Consider the following 20463-nt stretch of genomic DNA (forward strand, 5'->3'; position numbering starts at 1 on the left):
GCCTACTGCTCTCCAGTAGCCTGCCCTGAAAATTCCAGCTATCTTGGCAGTTCAAACTCTGCTTTTTGCCTCTTAAGCAAATAGACCGTGGTCGTCTCCTGGGCTCTGCCTCCCTGAGCCACAATTCTAAAAGCATCTCCGGGCAGAAAGCCAAGGCAATTGTGGCACTTACTTCATGCATTTCCCTTCTCTTAAGGGACATAATCCTGTGCTGCCTATTTCTATCTTCTGGGGAAAAAATGCTTCGTGTATTTTGGCCAGTTTTACAGTTGTTTCTAGTAAAAGGTCCATTCTGGCACTGTTACTATACTGTGACTGGAAGAGGATTACAATAGTCTTGAATTGCTCTCCCCTCATCTAGTCTTGCATCTATATAGTCCATTCATACTACTGCAGCCAGAGTAATTTTTATATGCTGAATGTTTCCAACATTAAGGAAAATTTTCACATGTTCATAAACGTAGGAAGACTTACACAGTGAACATATACATGCCTACCACCTAGTTTCCACAATGAACATTTGTTACACTTTATTTTAATCTCCTATCTATCTATGCCTCTATTCATTATATTTGTTGAAGCATTTTAAAGTAAGTTGATGATATCAGAACACAGAGTAATTTTCATTAAACACAGATAGAAATCACATCACTTTGAGCTGAAAGTTTATCAGTGGGTTCCTTTATCCTTCAGCTAATGACCAGAATCTGTGACATGGTCTCGAAGGACCCTTGTGATCTGGGCTCTGCTGATCAGTCTCTTTGTTTTCCACCTTCTTTTCCCAGCCCCTGGGTGCCCACCCTGGCTTTCTTCAGTTTCTCTAATACCCTCTACTTATTCCTACTGTCGGGCCTCTGATGGGATTTTTCCTTTGACTGTAATACCCTCTCTGAGTGTCTTTCCCATCTTGCCTGGATATGATGGCTATTCCTTCATCCTTCCCTTTCTTCAGGATGCTTCCCCTAAACATTTGTTCTCCCTGTTAAACACTCTCACAGCATCATGGACTTTTCCTTTAAAGGATTTATAAAATTTTGCAATTTTTCCTCCCCTTCATTAGATACAAGCTTCATGAAGATAAGACTCTGTTTTGCCTCACCACTCAAATCCCAGAGCCTGCAAAGGTACTTGGCAAATACATCTATCACTGTGTAGGCACATGAAAACATTCAATGAATGAATGATGAACTCATTTTTTTCTTAATAAGTCTAAGAGAGAGAAGAATATTTAGCAAGATCGTCTGCTTCTTATTAGTCTGTCACACTGAACTCTTTATCAGGTGGTACAGGGTTAGCCCTAAATACTGCCTCCCAACCAAGCATATTTGCCCTTGTCCAGACTGTTGGGGACAAAGTCACTCAGAAAGCCCCCCCAAGTCAGGAAATTTACCATTTTTCCGGTACTCTTTTACTTTTTTTTTTTTTTAGTGTTCTTTTACACAGTCCATCTAAATTCTCATAATGCTGTGGATCTGTATCTTCATTTGATTCTCAGAGATGTAGCTCTGAATCTTGCAGTTTTATTTTGATTCAGAGAAAATATTTTGTTTTTTGGGGGGTGCTGTGCCGCATGGCTTATAGGGTCCTACTTCCCCGGCCAGGGATCGAACCCAGATCCCCTGCAGTGGAAGTGGGGAGTCCTAACCACTGGACCCACCAAGGAATATGCCACAGAAAATACTTTTAAAATATTAATAACACCTTTAAGGGTTTAAAATAAGGTAGTGCCCAACACCTTATTCTGCGCCTCTCTGCACACACACTCACTTTACACACCCTGGCAGTGACAACAGTTCTGCCCCGTGGCACCTGAGAACACTGCCTCATACAGGAGGTGATGTATTTACCTTGGGTGCCCACACCTGCCTAAATATAATATCGCTTCTGCGTAGAATCTAGGAAAACAGTACAGGTGAACTTATTTCCAAAACAGAAATAGAGACACAGATGTGGACAAACTTATGGAAACCAAGGAGGGATGGGAAGGTGGCGTGAACTGGGGGACTGGGATTGACATATATACATTACTATGTATAAAATAGACAACTAATGAGAACCTACTGCATAGCTCAGGGAACTCTACTTGGTGCTCTGTGTTGGCTTAAGTGGGAAGGAAATCTAAAAAAGAGGGAATATATGTATACGTATAGCTAAGTCACTGTGCTGTACAACAGAAACCAATATAACATTGTCAAGCAACTATACTCTAATAAAAATCAATTTAAAAAAAAAAAACAAAAAAAAAATGTTTAAAATAAAATGTTCCAGGAACATTTTATTTATTAGGACAACTGCCGAACTTGAATAAAGAAGAGCTCCCAGTACCACAGACGTATGGGTCTTGCTATCCTAAGCTGTTCTGCTATACCAAGATTTGATTTCTGTAAGCAATTTTACCAGCCTATAAAAGAATATTACAAGGAAGGAAAAAGAAAAAAAAACTGACATAAGCTTGACAGTAGCACCTTAGGGCAATCAATATGTTCCTCACAGAAGTCAAATTATTAAATTCATAAACAACCCTTCACTGCAGAAATAAGAACAATTGTTAATGCCGCCAACTGAATAGGGAACACAGGAAAATTATGGCTTTAATTTCAACTGCTAAGGTGCCAGTGGCTTTATGAAGAACTGAGCCTCTGCACGAAAGCTCAGTGATGAATTCTGCTAAGTAAAGAGCTCTCCATTGGCAAGATGGGTGCTTGGGAGGGCACGTGTGGCCAGAGAGGCCTCCTGGGCCCTCAGAGGTGTTTTGCTACATCTTATAAAAAAGGATTGGGTTAGGAATACATGATAGCCACAGCTGACAAGTGAGAGAGCTCTCCTCAATCTGCTGCTGTGCCTGGCTGCTGTCCACTGCTGTTGCCAGGGAAACCGACATCAGCTTGATGGAAACAGGGATCAGGGAAAACTTTCACTTACCTCGTTTCCACTGATCCCAACAGCCATTTCTATGGAAATAGTCGCTGCCAGCCAGTGGCAGAGAGGTTACCACTCACTTGTTAATGTCAGGTGTAGCTTTCAGCCTATTCACTTCAGGTATCACAGTACCCACAGCACTGGTATCCAGCTGTCAGCTACCCCTGACAGCATCTTAACTCTGCAACAAGAAAGCTCAGTGCTTAAAAGTCTATAAAAATGTTTAGCACAGTTCTTTATTAGAAAAAGGAAATTTAGCATTCTTCCACCTAGAGCTGAAGCAGGGCTTAATTTCTTGTTCTACCAAAACCAAAACATGTGAAGTTACTAAAGGACCATAGATCTCTCCCTCAGCTTTCAACCCCACTCACAACACTACTTCCAAGTTCAAGAAGAGAGACCTCCAACTGTGTGGACAACTCTTTCATCTATGAGTCAAGTCAAACCGAAGATACATCCAGTTAACTGTGGGGAAATATTCTGCTACAAGTGATCATTAAGAGTGTCTGTGTCTGGCAGCCTGATCATCACTAATTACACACAGGAAAACTTTTTTTTTAATTGTAAGAACTATCTACAAAGAACCCTCCACTGTCCCCTTGTTTTTGAACTAGACCTCTGTGTGTTTTCTCTGCCTGTTGTCAAGATATGGAATTAACTCATTAACTCAATACAATTTTATTCTGTAATGTAGTGGTAACCAATCATGCTGATAGCCTGGTTATCCCATTACCTAACAATACCCCTTTCAATGTCACAAGCAATTCAACTACTCTTCTAAGATGCAGATCTGTTTATGTACAGGAAGAAATTCTGTTGTTCATTTTTTGTCAGCAGATGCTGGTAAAACATTGAATGAGAGTAAATTCTAATCCCAGTCATAAATAATTTATACAAATGCCTATTCCCAGAGGGTATGTCTCCACAATATACCTGGTATGTTTTTCCCTCTGAGCCAACATTCAAGGGGAGGGAACTAGAGGCAATCTCTGACCATGGTTCATAATGGTGTGAATTTAACAGACTAGGGTGCAAATTAAGATGCCCCCCAAACCCGAGCCTATTTTGTAAAATTCTAATACAGTACAGTCACCCCCACTTGCCATGCCACCCCCTTCCACTCCCTCTATACCAGCAGTTACACAAGTAGAGAAGCCATGCATGAATCTCTGCCTAGGTTTTTTTAATCCCAACACTTTCAACCAACCACCAAGCATCCTCTTCCCCCAATTAATGTGGATTAAAGAGAAACCAAATGGACTGAAGAGAAATATAATGTTTTGGACAAATATGAGTAAAGTCTAAGGATTAGGAGATGAAATTCATTAATCATCTTTTTCCTCTAAAAAAGTGACTAGAGGGACTTCCCTGGCAATCCAGTGGTTAAGAATCTGCCTGCCAATGGAGGGGATATGGTTCAATCCCTGGTCTGAACCCCAAATGCCTAGGGGCAACTAAGTCCGTGCGCCGCAACTACCAAGGCCACGTGCCCAGAGCCCCCAACAAAGAAGCCACGTGATGAGCAGCCTACACACTGCAGGCGGAGAGCAGCCCCATCGCCACAGCTAGAGAGCCCGAGCCCAGCAACAAAGACCCAGCGCAGTCACAAACAAATACATATTTTTTAAAAGACTAGGGCAGAGGTCTGTCCCAATATTGGTCATGCTGCTGCTGCTAAGTCACTTCAGTCGTGTCCGACTCTGTGTGACCCCATAGACGGCAGCCCACCAGGCTCCCCCGTCCCTGGGATTCTCCAGGCAAGAACACTGGAGTGGGTTGCCATTTCCTTCTCCAATGCATGAAAGTGAAAAGTGAAAGCGAAGTAGCTCAGCCGTGTCCGACAGTGGTGTCCGACTCTTCGCGACCCCATGGACTGCAGCCTACCAGGCTCCTCCATCCATGGGATTTTCCAGGCAGGAGTACCAGGGTGGGTGCCATCGCCTTCTCCGTATTGGCCATAGTTTGGCACATAATTAAAGAACCTTCACATAATGATACTGAATTTATACAAGAAAAGAGAATGGAGTTTTTAAACTCCATTTTATGGCAGGGAATATCCAGGCACCAAGACAACAGTGTTCAAAACAACTGAACAGAAAAATATTCACAGCATAGGATCCTAAAATTGCCCTTTGGATTTACTATGAAAAATGGCATATGGGGCCTGACTTCAAAGGCCGACAGAGAACAGATGCATCAAAGTCTGGGTTATATTACACTAATCTCTTAAGGGTCTTTTATCTAATCTCTTCCTGGCCATTGCTAAGTGCCAGGGATCTGACTGCTACTATATAAATATCAGAGATTATCTAAACTTCTCAGGAGAAATCCATCTAATAGACATCAAAACCAGTCTAGGCACCGTGGGTCCTTAGTCTATCTTTGGCAGAAAACAGAAACAAAGGCAAATGAAATCTTTGCTTAGCAAGGACTTCATAATTTACCAACTTCTAAGTATTTTCATTTTACCTCCCTGCGTCTCTAAGAGCATTTTTGGACATTAGATCCTCTAAAAGCAAATTCTCTACTCTAAACTAAGTAGAGAATACTTAGTTTATTAACATCCTGAGTAGAACAGTCATGCAAATTAAACCCTACCTATAGGCCTGGTCACAAGGGAAAAAAAATTAAAAGAATTGAGTTGATTAGATTTTTCTTGCATCAAATCTCATTTTATATACTCTTACTCAAGCCATCACCATCAAAGTAACGAAGCTCTCTACACTCTTCAGCTCACTGAATCCTCTCGCAACTCCCCACAGTTAATATTATTAACATCATTTTACAGACAAGCAAGGTAAAGCTCAAATAGGTAAACCATTTCACCAAATCTCATAGCTGGTAAAAGGTAGAGCAGAGAGTTAAGTCTTGATTATCTGACTCTAAAGCCAGTGTTTAACCATGTTACAGAAATGTCATGCCTCCCTACTTGTGCAAAAATAAATCACTGTCAGAACTTCAATCACGATTGAGAGCTGCACCACACTTTATAGATGACAAAGAACCTCCATGGCCTGATCATGGGGGCACTGAGTACAGTATTAATGTGCATACAAAGCCTATTTCTGCTGGTCTCTTCCTGGGAAACTCAGAAAATGGTACACTTCAGATATTTTCCAAATAGCCTCTTAGCTGTTCCCACTTCACCCAAGGAGGGGATCGGGAGGAGGTCCACAGAGGTAAGAGAAAGATACATTCAATGAGTAAAATTCTTTGCAGTATCTCTTTTTCAAAGCACTTTTACATTCATGAGCCGACCTAAAGCCACCTATTCTGTGTGTGGTGGTGGGGATGGCACAGCAGCATCATCCCCCTTTGAGGGGCCAAGAGATGTAGGTTCGGGACTCCTAAGTGAAGTCCCAGAGTTATTTAGCACGTGACCAGATCTCAGGTCTTCTAATTCACTTCTCATCCACCAGCCCCTTTTTGGGGGTCTGGCCCACACCACAGGGGCTCAGAGGGCCCTCTACCTTACCGCAGGTGCACCTGGCATCAGGTAGTCCTTGCAGGTGAAGATGTGAGCCCACTGCCCATGACCACCATCCCCCCTTGGAATCTGGCAGTGACTCTAAAGACAAAAAGTGCTGAAACACCACCGTGTTCTCATCTTACCTACCTACAGGAAAAAACCCCAAAGGGGACAAGAGTTAAGTGAGCAATTTTAAAAGTGAAAAAATCATCAAAGCCACCATGAGAAGAGCCAGCTGAACTGTAGACTTAATTGAGACATTCTTTCTAACACTTGGTCATAATGGGACCATCTCCTTGATAACAACTTAGTATGAAATCAGAACTCTAGTTACTGACTTTCTCAGCTCCTCCCACACAGCACAAGTACCTGGGTTGGGGCGGGGTGGGGCAAGAATGTCTTCATCCAGGATCATGCTTGGCTATGCAGAGCATACAGTTCATGAACCTCATACTCACCTTGAGAAAAACAGTATGCTGTAAAACCAGAGATATTTCAAAGCATCAGTCTTAACAATGCTTCAAAAATGTACCAATACCAAATCAAGTGCACAGATTAAAATCAGTTTAAGGATTCAATAGGATGGCATGGCCACATGGAAAAAGAGGAGGAGCCAAGGAAGAGCAACAAATATTTCCAAATGGTTGACTTAAAGACACACAGCATCTTATAACGACCCTTCATTAGAAAGCAGCAGTATGGTCTAAAACAGGAGAGCCTTTTAATTCAGGGCTTTTGGAATTACATTTGTGGTGGTCCAATGGTCCCTAAGGGGCTATGCAACATAAGCCATCTCCTTTTGAACATGTATGCCCTTCTGATTTTGTATTTCCTCCAATGTTCCCTAAAAAAGTTGGGAAGAACCCTAAGATTGAAACTAAAAAGATTTTTTTATTTCATTTCTCTGAAACAAGAAAATAAATACAAATGACTGATTTTGATTTTTTGTTGCTTTAGGGGAAAGTCAAGGAGGAGTACCCAGGCAGAGAAGCCCAAGTAACTGTTAGGAAAAGTGGGAGCAGCCTGTTCTCTGGTTTCTCCACCCCTAGCCCACTCCACCGCCACCCCCACAGACACCTTATCATCTTTCAACATCCAGCTCATAGACATACTGCTTTCGCAGCTTCTTTGTCCCTGCCCCTACTTTAGCTTGGCCATCCTGCACTGCCCAATGACAATTCCACCCCAGACAATGACTGTCTGAGCACAAGGCCCCCATCTGTGTCTTAGATATCTTGGCACCCTGGCCCCTGGCCCAGAGCCAGACATGCAGCAAGAACTCAGGAAAAGCGACCAAATTTGCGAACACGCTGGAAGACTGCTCTGCGGACGTGGTTCCTCCTTTAGCCAGAGCACTGCTGGACATCTCCTACCCAAGTGGCCTCGCACGTCCAGGCAGGGTCAGCTGCAGCCCCGGGGGAGCTGGGGCACGTCGTGGAACTGACTGAATATTGCTGGGAATTCTTGGGTTTTATTTTAAGAATTCAAATGTCATTTGCATTCTCCTTCATAAGGGATCTAGTTTTGTTCTGATTTAAAAATATTTTAAAGTTACTTATTACTTTCCCCAAAATATATTTCAGCAAACTGGCTGTTCCATCATGGTGTGTGTGTCTTTATCCTCCAGCTGTGGGTACCCCCACAGGGTGCATATTTAGCATCCAGCATTATAATAAGGGGTCCCTCCCGGCTTTTCCCCCTTTTCCCTTTTTAAGTCTGCCCCATCCTGCCGGGGTGATGTTCCTGCTCTGGGAAGCTCAGAGATAAGGCATGTCACTGGCACTGTTAAAATTAGTCGTTTCCATGGCCTCAGTTTAGTTGGGTTTAGGAGACACAGGGCGCCAAGGAATTCACAACAGAATTGCTGTTAACCTTGTATGGGCTGTTCCTGTAATAAAATCAACACGATGCTGTTTCTCCAGGGATAAATTCCACCCTCACCATCCTGACACTGACCTAAGGCCACAGAGGGTCATTAGGAAGAAGGCACTTTTAAAGAGTGACGTGAAAGAACTTTAGGCTTGAAGAGCCATTTATCCAGAGAAAGAATCTTCGGCCCGGGTTGGGGCAGAGGGTCAGCTGTCACACCCAGGGCTCAGGCCCAGAGCCCCCTTTCCCCTCACTGTAAGGCATGGGCTCCTGGCTCACCTCTAGATGGGGCTTCACAGGACAGTGCGCATCCATGGTGTGAAAGCGACCACACTCGGTCAAGGAGAATTCTAAATGCTTGTCCCTGAAAACAGGCAGGGTAGCTGAGAGGGAAGATGAGGAGAGGAAGCAGAGATGGGTAACCAGCTCGCTTTCTGCTCTGGAAAAGGCAGTGTTTAGAAAAGTGAGATAAAGGTCTCTCCACTGACTCGGCATTACATGAAGATATCACTTCCCCTGAGATACCAGCTCTCAGCAAGACAGAGATAGAGTGAGTGAGGAGTAGATAAACTCACTGGGAATCAAGTCTATCAGCAGTATCTCCAGAGGATGTCTGAGCTCGGGAGTGACAGGGGCTCCTCAGGGGAAACGGGCACCCATGAGCCCCGGTCACCCTCCCAGGCCCTGGCAACGGCAATAAGCTGGCACTGAGAGCCTGGGGAGGCCCCACTCCCTTCTCTGGGGTACCCCCTTGTGTGGGGTGTCTGTGTGGTGGGGAAGATGCTAGGCTGCCCAGGAGGGCTCTAGGATGGCAACCACAGAAAAGACAGAGCCCCACTCTGGTCCCAGTCTCCACTGAACCCCCGTCAATCCACAGAGCCGAGGAGGCCAACAAAGTGAAATTTCAAAAATGATGACTGAGGGGCATGGACAATGATAAGGCCGGAGGAAATTTAGGTGCAAAAGCTGATTATTTCTCTGCATTAAAGACAGATTCTGTGAGGTAAGATTAAAAACGAATTCAAGGAAATATTCTCACAGTGACAGCAGCAGAAAACCAAGCTAATAAATGATCCCCATGGGAAGGATGTGAGATTTTTAAACTGTCCAGTATTTCTGTGCTAATCTAGGCTTATTTCTCCTTTACCATGAAATCTGAAACACCACTAGAAATAATCATGATACACTGCAAGTAACTTTAAAGGGCCAGGCTATGTACTAATACTAATGGGAAGAAAACCACAAAAGACAAAGGCCGTTTGCTGGGGGGAGACCAAGGCTGGGCATCCTTTTAGTCACTTTTAATCCACTCCTACACACTAGCATATAAATGTGAGTAGCTTCAGGGAAATGGTTTCATTCAATTAATAGTTTGGCAAGCATCAGAAACACAGAATCTCACAGACAGATACGAGCATTGAGAATTACAGTTCAGTCCCAAAGCAACACACAGGGGGGACATCAGAGTCCACACGCATGCAGAGAAAGCCGTAGGGAGCTGCCTGACACATGGCAGCAGCAGAATGTGGGACACGGATCCAACTGCTTACCCACTAAGGACACCAAGAACCAGGTTAAGGACGAAAAATGAGCCAAGGATGATGAGACTAACAAAATACACCCATGGCCATTCCCATCCTATCGCATCATTTACCTGTAAAATGTAAGGAGATTAGTTATCAGTTATCCATTTGCCAAAGAGCAGAGCCCCAGGAACTGCTGCTGGACCACTAGGGCTTTGACTGAGGACTGGTACTCCAAGGATGGGATCCCGACAAGGGCCTTCCAGTTTTGTTCTTTCAATAAGGGCAGGTTCTGCTGCGGAAATCCCCAAATGGGGCCTACCGAAAGTCATTTAGCTACTGTTTGGTACCAATTAATCTGCATTATATTTGGATCCAGACCAATAAAGCAATTATAGATGTATCTCCTTTTGGGACAAATGGGCAAGCAATGCCAATGATTTAAACCCCAAGTGACAACGCTGATTAATCTCTGGTCAATAATTATCCTATAGCTTTCTTTCACAAAGGCTGGTGAGGTTCCAGAAACATCTTGGTTTGGGAAGCCTCAGCAGAAAAGAAAGCATCTTGGAGGACACATAAAACGCTTGGCACCCACCCGGCGGCCCCCATCTAGCAAGCCTGTGTGGTCTTGGCAACTGTCCTCAGGACTCTGCTTTCAAGATGAAAGAGGTGTAGCTTACCCGCTCAATACACCAAGTACAAGATTTAGTACGAAAAATGACCCAAAGATGACGAGACTGACAAAATACACCCAGGGCAATTCAAATCCCATAGCATCATTCATCTGCAAGAAATAAGATGGTCTTATAGGAGTAGGTTAATAAGAGAATCTAATAAGGAGAGAGGGTTACATTAGAGACAGCATTCCATACATTTAATTAAACATTTACTTAGCTTCAAATCGGACAACAGTAGCCAATGCACATTCATTATATATTCCACACACACACACACACACACACACACAAACACACACGAGTCATCAAAACTTTCAGGGCAAGTAATAGCAAACTCTGGCTACTGCTAGGGCAATCAGCTGGAATTTGGCTCTCTCTTACAAGAAATTGCCTTGGTAAGGGATTTTCAGAGATCTTGGTAGAAGACAAAACTAGTGCTTAGCTAGAAACTATTTTCTACTCTGCCCAAATTGTTGGTAGTATTCTTGCTTTCAAAATTTGTGATGGTGGAAAAGTCTTAGCTATAGAGTCAAATTTGTAGCATTTGACTCTATAAATTCTTTTTTTAAAAAAACCCTAAAATAATAACTTTCCAGTTATTGGATTTCGGGTATATTGGAAGCCAATCTATCCCAGGAAACCTAAGCCACTTTAAATCTGGATTATCTGCTATCAGTCAGTGCAAGCACAGCTAAATTAATGCAAAGAAGCAAAGTATTCAGAAGTCAACTAGCCGACATATTCAGGGGTGCTTTGGGGAATGAGACTTTTTTTTCTCAACTGCACCCACAGAAGGACCCCACTGCTTGCCAGTAAGGAGAAATTTAAAAAGCCCTCATCGCTCAAATCTAGCTTGAACCTACATCATCTGCCCTGAGACAGGTGGCTCCAGCTGTGAGTTCTTTCAAAGGAACATGGTGTCCCTACTTCTGTGCCAAGTGAAGCAGCACAGTCAGACGTGGCCCCCTGAACACACATTCCCGGCGAGACCAGCTCATGAGCAACTTTTGTGCTGGAGCAAACAGGTGCTTCAGGGTTCACGGCTGGATGCAACTTTCTAACAGCACAGGTCAGTGTTAAATTGGGCAAAGCCTTCTCCAAGAAAGGTGTGAAGCACCAGTGAGAAGACTGAATGAATGACCCCAGGCCTGACTCTGCTGGAATCCCCGCTAACAGAACAGTATATGGCCTGGGCTGATTCATGGTTCTGGCTTCCGAGGTCAAGTCCTCAGGCCGTTAAGCATGGGCTTTCTTTACATTATCTGGCGCTAGGTTTTTAGCTTTACAGAATGAAACTCATGCATTTCACTGTTTGCCTCAAGCAGAAACCAAACAGAAAAAGAGACATTAAAAAAAAAAAATTACCTAACATCTGTTGCTGAAGTCTACGGAGAGGGCATTAAAGCTCTTATGAAACACCTGTTTGGCCACATGAAAATTGATGTGCTTACTGGAACTGCTATCAGTCTGCACATCTTATATCGGCAATTAGAGTAATGAATGAGGCAGGGCCGTGGCTGCAATTGTTGATCTCATTAAGTTGGATAAACTAATTTCAGCAGGAAGGCCGAGGGTAATTCTTCCAAAGCAACTACACCACTAAACTTATTTAATAACCTAGATGTGCAGGAGAAGAAACAGGCTGCCTGGCGTAGTAACTAGAGCCCAGCCTGGAATCAGGGCCTTCCGCAGACCCTTCTCTGGGCCTGCTTCCCCTTTGCTGGGGCAAGAGGGGCGCCCACAACCGGGGAGAGTGTGCTCGCTCACGGAGAGGAAGGGGGTGCATGTCCAGGGTCCCCACTAGGGGACCCTGCCCTCTCACACCTCAGCAAAGTGTGTTAGCCGTCAGCCCAGCATCTGCCCTGCCCATCCTCTTTTGGGCCTCAGCCCTGTGTTCCGGAGGATGGTTCCGGGAACAGCTGTCTGCTCCAACTTGGGAGGGAACATTTTTTTTTTTTTTTCCAAATAAACTTCTGATTTCTTAGAAATAAGTGTTTTTGCTCAAATCAGAAATATCACCTGGGATAACCCATGGGGGACAAGGGAAAACCAAAGGCCACAGGAGACCCTAAATCTCCAGAGCGTGGGAAAGAGAAATAAAAATTAAGCTCTAAGGGCCAGTCTTTCTCCTAAAGAAACCTTCTCAACCCTGGTCTCTTTTCAGAGGCTAGTATTTCTTAGACTTTACCAATCACATGGGACACGTCAGAACTGGCAAGCCGGTCCCCGAAATACCCACACAAAAATAGAGACTCTGCTTGGGATTCTGTCTGCGTGTCCTTTGTCAGCAAGGGAGAAAGTGGCGTGAGCTCAATCGTTTCAATTTACATTTTTTAAATATTTATATCAAAGTCATCATGTCGTGTCCCTGGTACTCAGGAAATAATAACCTAGTTTCAGTTTCCCCTCACTTCAAAGACCGAGATGCACCTCCATGTCTCTGATTAATCTAAGGCTTTTTGTTTTTTTCTATTGCAAAAACTACTAGAAACTTGATACATTGGTTGTGGCTCCCCTGAGCCTAGACTCGGAGAACGGAGCAGAAAGGCAAGCTGCTAGCTAACTAAAGAGGGAGTCCCCCGTACCCTGAATGAAGACGACTATCAACTTGGCCAAGGGAGCTTCCTGTTTGAGTCGGACAGCCAGCACTGCCATAGGTGCGCTGCTCACCAAGAGAAGAGGCTGGCACTAAGGCAAAAGGCCACAAATAACTGATATGGATAATTCTTTCCTAAAATCAATTCTCATATTTGAATTAATTTCCTACATTTAAAACCATTTCCTTGGAGTTGAAGAAAAAAATAATAGGATCATGTAGTGTTACTCCACATCTTGTGGACGACACAAAGTTAAAGCCCAGAGTATTTGGGTGACCTACCCAAGCTCAGGCGCCCAGCCTTCTCCAGCCTAAGGCTCTTTCCTTGCACTACACCTTTCTGACTCTGGACAACAAACGCGTGGATCAGATAGCAGCTTAAATATGCTTATGGAATTCACTTCAAAAAAAAGAGCACTAAAAAAAGGGCTTTCTATCAGAAGTTAATAATCCCATTCCCCACATACCCAAGGGTCCTGTTCTACACGTGTCTTTCCACATACTGGGCCCACCTTCCCAAGACCCTGCCGCCACTTGCCAGGCACTCCTGGGGACTGAGGCATCCATGAACTTGGGAACACTGACTGAACATAAACTCAACCAGACTCAAACTCATCCCTGGCAAAGACTCTGTCCACCATATACAAACACCTAAAGGACTGAAAACTTAGCTTGCAGTCAATATTTAAAATCGAATCTTAGTTCTCTCTCAAGATGTTCCCGTTACACTCTGGCTATGGTAAAAATCAGGAATTTTAAAAAGGCCCATCTTCCCTGAGGCAATGGGACTGTGAACTTGAAGAGTAATGGTAGCTGGTGTCTGCTGAGCACCAGCTTTGGGCCGGGCGCTGTGCTGGGCAGGGAGGTGCTGTTCTGTGCACAGCTGTGGATCCCACCGACTGCGGCCCATAAAATAGGAAGAAGGCTGGGGCCTGGCTCCTGCCTATGTCTATGCAGAGTTAATAAATGTAATCAGTAAGTAATTAGAAGCAACCTGATATGTTTGAGAATAAGATCTCAGTGAGCACTCTGGAAGACATCCCTGAGCTGCCCCCTAGTGTTCCAGAAGGGCTCACATGAGAATGGAGAAATGCCAAGGAAAGAGAGGGGGGTTCTAGTCTAGACCAGGGGTCATGACATTATGACCTGTGGGCCAAACCAGCCTACCACCTGCTTTTGGACAGCCCTTGAGCTAAAAATGGCTTTTACATTTTTAAATGGTGGGAAAAAAAGATCTGGACTATCTCATGACACAGGAATGCTATACAAAATTCACATGTCAGTGTCCATAAATAAATACTGGAATGAAGCCACAGGTGTACATGTCTGCAGCTGCTTCCAAGTGACATGGGCAGCGCTGAGCAGTTGTGACACAGACATTATGGTCTGCCCGGCCACATATATTTACTGTCTGGTCCCTTATGAAAAAAAAAAGGTCTGTAGACCCTTGTAAATCAAATACCACAACCACTTGCAGCAGGACCTTGAGGATGTCTAGGGGGTCTATATTCCACTGTTTCCCAGACCTGCTATAAAGGGATATAGACTGGCATAAGGTTGATAAGTTATTGGAGTTCCTCCATCGGAATAAAGACGCCATGTAATTCATAGAGAATATAATTATTATGTTGTCAAATTATTAGCCCTGTGACTGTCATATGAAAAACAGAGGTAATAATTATATCATCCTAGGTGATACTTAGAGGTTCTCAGGAAAGCAAGTAGAAACGTTTGTTTCTAGGTGTGTGGAGTCTTCTCTCCTTTAATCACACACTCCCAGAGTTTCCGCTAACTTGGCCATGGGAAGATCGTAATGAGAGAATCAATGTGCGGAAACATAAAGTCTGCAACTGTCCATTAGGGCATGTCGGCTCAGCAGTGTCAATACACCATGAAAATAGGGAGAACAGAGCTGAGGAGTCACCGGTTTTTTCATTTGTTTTAAATCAAAACGTTTTCTGTACTGTTTTAGGGGGAAGGACCAGAATTTGGGCTATTTGAATGATGCTTTTTCTATTTATCAGAAACTTCAAAGGAAGACTGGAGATTGAGTCCTCCACTAATCTAACCAGGAGTGGCAACTTAAAAACATAATAATGAAAATGAGCTCTTTACCTAATTAGAGGGTCCTCATGCATGGCCATGGGCTTGGCTCATCCTATATAATCTTCCTCTTTCTCTTCACAAAAAATTTTACAAAAGGCATTGTGTTATGGATATAAATAACAGATTGCATACATACACACACACACTCTCTTTCTCTACTATGACAATTAGAAAAAGGAGGGGAAGGGGAAAAAATAAGATATGACATGCTGGTGATGTTTTAAAAACCTTATTACCAAACTAGACTAACACTTTGGGGATGAAAATAAAAATGTATTTTCTTTGCCTAACCCATACAGACATTTCTACAACCCTGCAAGCATGGAATTCACTTGTGAAGGGAAGCAAAAACCTATTTACAACCATTATGTTCTCTGAAGTTATAGAGCAATGGGAAATCTTATAAAGTGTCTAAAATTTAGATCCTATTAGAAAATACTTCTCAACGTGCAGACTGTCTAACTGGAGACTGACCATTTAAGAAGTATGTTATTACTCATTACCTTTTAACAAATCATTATTGGAATCCTGGTTAATCCCATTTGGACCTGGGTTTATGTTCAAAATCTACAAGGCAGCTGTTTTTCCCAACAACTCTGTGCCATGGAAAAATAATTTCTAAACTTCTGTGAGTTTTTTCAAATTCTATCAAACACAGAAGTAAACAAATAAACTCAACTCTGAGAAATGACTGTTAAAATACAACTGCTCTTCATCTGTAGCAAACCCTACTGGTTCTGTTGGGAACAAGAGAAGCTAGCTCCGAGCCATACAAAGGGTGTCCATCTGTTTTCATGAACAGGTCCACCAGCCCTGGAAGGCTGATGTGCCATCTCAACCTTCTCTGCCAAAGTTCTCTAGCGCCAAAGAAAAAGGAAGAGAGAGCTAAGGGCTTATGCTAGGCTGGTTTGTAGTAATACTGAAGACGCAAAAGGGAAACACCGTAATAGGGGAAAAACCCATTTGGGCTTTAAGGCTGTACTAAGCTATGGAAAGCCTGAAAAGAATCCAATTAATTGAAGTTTTCTACCTTCCATTTAGGACCTGGTAGAGAAACCTGCCTCTAGGTATAAAAGATAAGTTTTAGTCTATGGAAGTCCAGGGGCCTCTTACTCTGGGGAATGACCCTGGGCTCTTCAAGTTTAATCAGGACAGCCCTGGCATGCTGGAGTTCCTCCAACAAAGGGAACTACTGGGCATGCTCAGTAGTAAGTCCCCAGGAGACACTGGGGATGCGAGGAAGTCCACGTCCTGTAGCAGCTTTCTACAGCTGAAAGCAAGGCCTTGACGGGGAGACGTAATGGGTCTTGCTGAGTGAAAAGGCGGTCTGCTTCCCTTCCCAAAGAACTCACTTCCAGGGGGTCTTTTCCAGCCAGCTCCCCAATGGCTCTAGCTAATGAAACACTTTTATCCGAGGAAAGCATGCTCTGTCAATTCCCTCCGCAAGCTGCTTACCCAGTAGAGCACGTCTGTCCAGCCCTCCATGGTGATGCACTGAAACACGGTGAGCATGGCAAAGGCAAAGTTGTCAAAGTTGGTGATGCCACCATTGGGGCCAGCCCAGCCACTCCTACACTCCGTGCCATTGGCGGTGCACTGGCGTCCATTCCCTGAGAACGCACACGGCGCTGGGTCCTCTTCAGCCACCATATCTGCAAACAGAGGCAGCAGGCTTTACCACCCAGGGCAGGAATGACCCTCGGGAGCCCATGCCTCCCTCCTCTGTCCTCACTCCCACAGCACCTTTCCTCAGCCTATACAGACTGACTGTATTTTTTTAAAAAATATTACATTTTACTTATTTGGCTGTGTCAGGTCTTAATGCAGCACATGAGATCTAGTTCCTGACCAAGAATCGAATCTGGGACCCCTGCATTGGGAGTACAGACTCCTAGCCACTGGACTACCAGGGGAGTCCCAGAGAAATATTATTGATTCACCTCATAGTCCAGTTTCAGGGGGGCCCCCAATCTTGTTTGCCAGAACACATTACATAGGAAATTAAGATAGAAAAAGAGACTAAATTCTCATTAATTCTAAATATAATTCACACTAAGAACTGGCTTAGATTTACCAATGGATTTGGCTTTCCATTTTTTTCACCCTCCCTCTCTCTCATTTTGTTTTAGATTTTCCCCAAACCAGAAAAGTTGTTTTGGGGAAAGCCAAAATTTTAAATAGTCTGGTTATCAACCATTTTCATTACTCACCTGAGTCAGCAAAAAAACATGTTTTGTGCATTTTTCCAATAAAAAGCTCCAATCCTATAATAGCATAGATTATGATTACAAATAATACCAAAAGGGCTATGTGAAGGAGGGGAACCATGGCTTTTATAATGGAGTTCAGGACAACTTGTAAACCTAGGAAAGACAAAAACAAGTTTGTGAGCCAGCAAGATATTTCAGGGATGCATTTATGTACTTCCTAATGATGCCTGTTCTGTATGGGGCACATGGTAATAAAACTCAAGGAGGTATTTCAGAGCTTTGAATTAACATGAAACCTGGGTGTGAGATAAGTTAAAAAGACCCTCTCAAAGATCATCTACTCTAACTCCCTTAACTAGAAAGATGGGAAAACTGAGGCCTAGAGAGGGAACGGCTGGATACGAAAGTCACTCATTTCTGCATTTGTTCATCCACTCAACAAAATTCCTTGAACATCCGCCACATGGCAAACGTTTTGGGGACTATGAAGATGTATTACACAATGTGGTTCCTCCCAGAGGTGAGGTTCCAGTGGGAGACGTAAGCATTACACATGAATTACTCTAAGGTAGCACACAGATGCTAGATGAGTAACATCACACAGTGAAAATTAAAGGAAGGATGAAAGACATCACTTCTGAGTGCAGTGGGGAGAAAGAGGGCTGGGCAGGAGCCTCCCTCTCTGGAGGGCCTGAAGGCCAAGCAGGATGGATTTCCATAGGCAGATGGGTCGTGGGCATGGGAGAGAGGCTGCTCCAAGCAGGGAAAGAAAGTATCTAAAGCACAGAAGAAAGTGAGTGTCGTGTGGGCCAGGGATGGCAAGTCTTGGTTGGCGGTCATGCGGTGCAAAAGGGTAGCAGAAAAGGCAAGCAGATTGCAGCTGCAATCTACTAGGTAGCTCTGGGTTCTGGATTCGGATTACAGGGCCAGACTTTAGTCTACTTTAGGGGACTTTAGAGGCTTTAGAGGCCAGACTTTAGAGGCTGTCAAAAGACAGCCTCTTCATTTATTCTAAATAAGAGAAAATCAAACAAAAGTTTCATAACATGTATACATGGGAAAGAGCCAAGAAAACTCAAAAGGCAGCCTTTTTAGAAAGATAAAAAGTGAAAGTTGATCAGTCGTGTCCAACTCTTTGCTATCCCATGGACTATAGCCTGCCAGGCTCCTCTGTCCATGAAATTCTCCAGGCAAGAGTGCTACAGTGGGTTGCCATTTTCTTCTCCAGGGGAATTTTCCCAACCCAGTGTTGGAACCTGGGTCTCCTGCATTGCAGGCAGATTCTTTACCATTTGAGCCACCAGGGAAGCCCCTTACAAAGACAAGTGGGGATGCAAAAGGCAAAACAGGCAGAGAAGTAGTTGGAGGGTGCTGGGCTCTCCAGGGAGGACAGGGTGAGGGTCCAGAAGAGATCAGAACTCAGCAAGTGAGTCTGAGTTAGAGGAAGGTGCCCAGGTCGGCAGGGTCATGAGGCTAACCCTGGGGCCTGAGCAAAAGGAGGCTCCCCTGGAGTGGGGGAGGTAAAAGAGCATTAGAGGAAGGGGAAGGTGAGGACTGAACACCTGGCGAGTCTGATCACTTCACAGGAAGGAGGCTGTGCCCTGCGGCTGAACCTCAGACCTTAGAGATGAGGGAGAGATTTGCAAACCTTGGAGCTACCCACACCTGCAGCAACACTGAGAGCCATGGTACAGGAAGAGAAAAGACCAGGCCAAGAGGGACAGTGGGGCAATACTCAGGACCAGGTGGAAGGAAGCAGGAGTTGGAGGGAGAGCGGTCAGCAGGAAACCAGAGCCAACTAGATGCAGGCCCCCTGACACCATGCACGCGCCCTGCACAGTGAGACACGTGGCCACCACTGAGACCCACCTCAGCTTCTCCACCGTGAACAGTCACACCTTCCCAGGCATTTTTAACAATTGCAGGTACTTAAGGAATCACTAGTCCACAGCTGCCAACCAGCACGGCAAAAAGCATGACCCAGAGTCCCCAATCCATCTTTCTCCCCCTTTTCTTTTTCTTTCCCTTCCTCTCCCTGCTCTCTCTCTCTCCTCCAAAGTGCCCTTTTCTAGTATCTTCTCACAGTAGCTTCCCAATACATATCCAAAAAAAGAAAGAAGAGGCTGAGATGCTAGAATGAAATACATTAGAAATCAGAACACACCAAGCAAAGAGAAAAATACTTATCAGCAGTAACAGTAAAAGTTCACCTTGATATGAAGTACACGGGAAGAGGTGGGGGACAGGATGGGGAGGGAAGAATGATAAGAGGTTTTTTAGACTCACAAAGAACTTCTTTCCAGACTTTCATTAAGACAAAATCCTACATACTGCCTTCGGATATTTAAATGTTCAAATGATGTCTTCTGAAGAAAACAATGATCAACAGGATGACTTGTAATGTTTTCATCTTCCATAAGGAATAGATGAAGAGAAAAAGAAACATATGCTCTAATCTACTTGGACAAGACGGGGTTTGTTTGTTTTTTCATTTGGTTTTTATTTTAAGACATGCAAGGGCCATCCAAAATCATCATCCAGCAGTTAGCTCTTCTCAACTGAATGGCAGTGAGCCCTATGTTTCATAAATATGTTTATTGTAACTGTAATATTTCAGATGGGCCACATTTATGAAATAATGACATTTTATCTTCAAGTGCATGTGTACACTTTCATGGTATTAGGCTCTTTTGTACACGACCAATGTGTCCAGCAGATTTCACAGAGCTCTAACCGAGGAAGCTGTGAAATGGAGCAGAAAGAACGCTGAGCCAGGAACTAGGAGGCCAAGGGTCTGGTCCCGTCTGGCCACCCACTAGCTGTGAGAACCTGCCCAAGGTTTATGCAAGCTTCCTCACCTAGAAGACCGTGCTCTTGGACCAGATGACCTTGATAGTTCTTTCCTATATAATGCTCGAGGATTCTCATATGTACTTATTACCTGAGAGTGGGTGGTGAAGAGCTCCACACACATCTGAAGGACTCTATTTGAAACACATATTTACCTTCCATGGAAGGAACTTATGTCCACATACACACACAAAATCAGTCCTGCAGGACAGTCTGAGTTGTCTTCAGAAGGGATTAGACA

General features: G+C 44.0%; 1 protein-coding gene across 3 annotated transcripts in view; it reads right to left on the reverse strand.

The window, feature by feature from the left end:
* CACNA1D (calcium voltage-gated channel subunit alpha1 D) overlaps positions 1-20463 on the reverse strand; it is a 345516-nt gene that overhangs the window by 134652 nt on the left and 190401 nt on the right. For 2 of the 3 annotated variants that reach the window (XM_044933775.2, XM_006053080.4), the window contains exons 6-8: positions 17373-17525; positions 16618-16814; positions 9808-9911 (exon numbers count right to left, since the gene is read on the reverse strand). In XM_044933775.2, coding sequence (XP_044789710.2) covers positions 9808-9911; positions 16618-16814; positions 17373-17525 — 454 coding nt within the window. Of the gene's footprint in view, positions 1-9807; positions 9912-10463; positions 10568-16617; positions 16815-17372; positions 17526-20463 lie in introns of all 3 variants that reach the window. The other variant, XM_006053081.4, reaches the window with a different exon arrangement.

The sequence above is a fragment of the Bubalus bubalis genome, chromosome 21, assembly GCF_019923935.1.
Source record: "Bubalus bubalis isolate 160015118507 breed Murrah chromosome 21, NDDB_SH_1, whole genome shotgun sequence".
Lineage (NCBI taxonomy): Eukaryota > Metazoa > Chordata > Mammalia > Artiodactyla > Bovidae > Bubalus > Bubalus bubalis.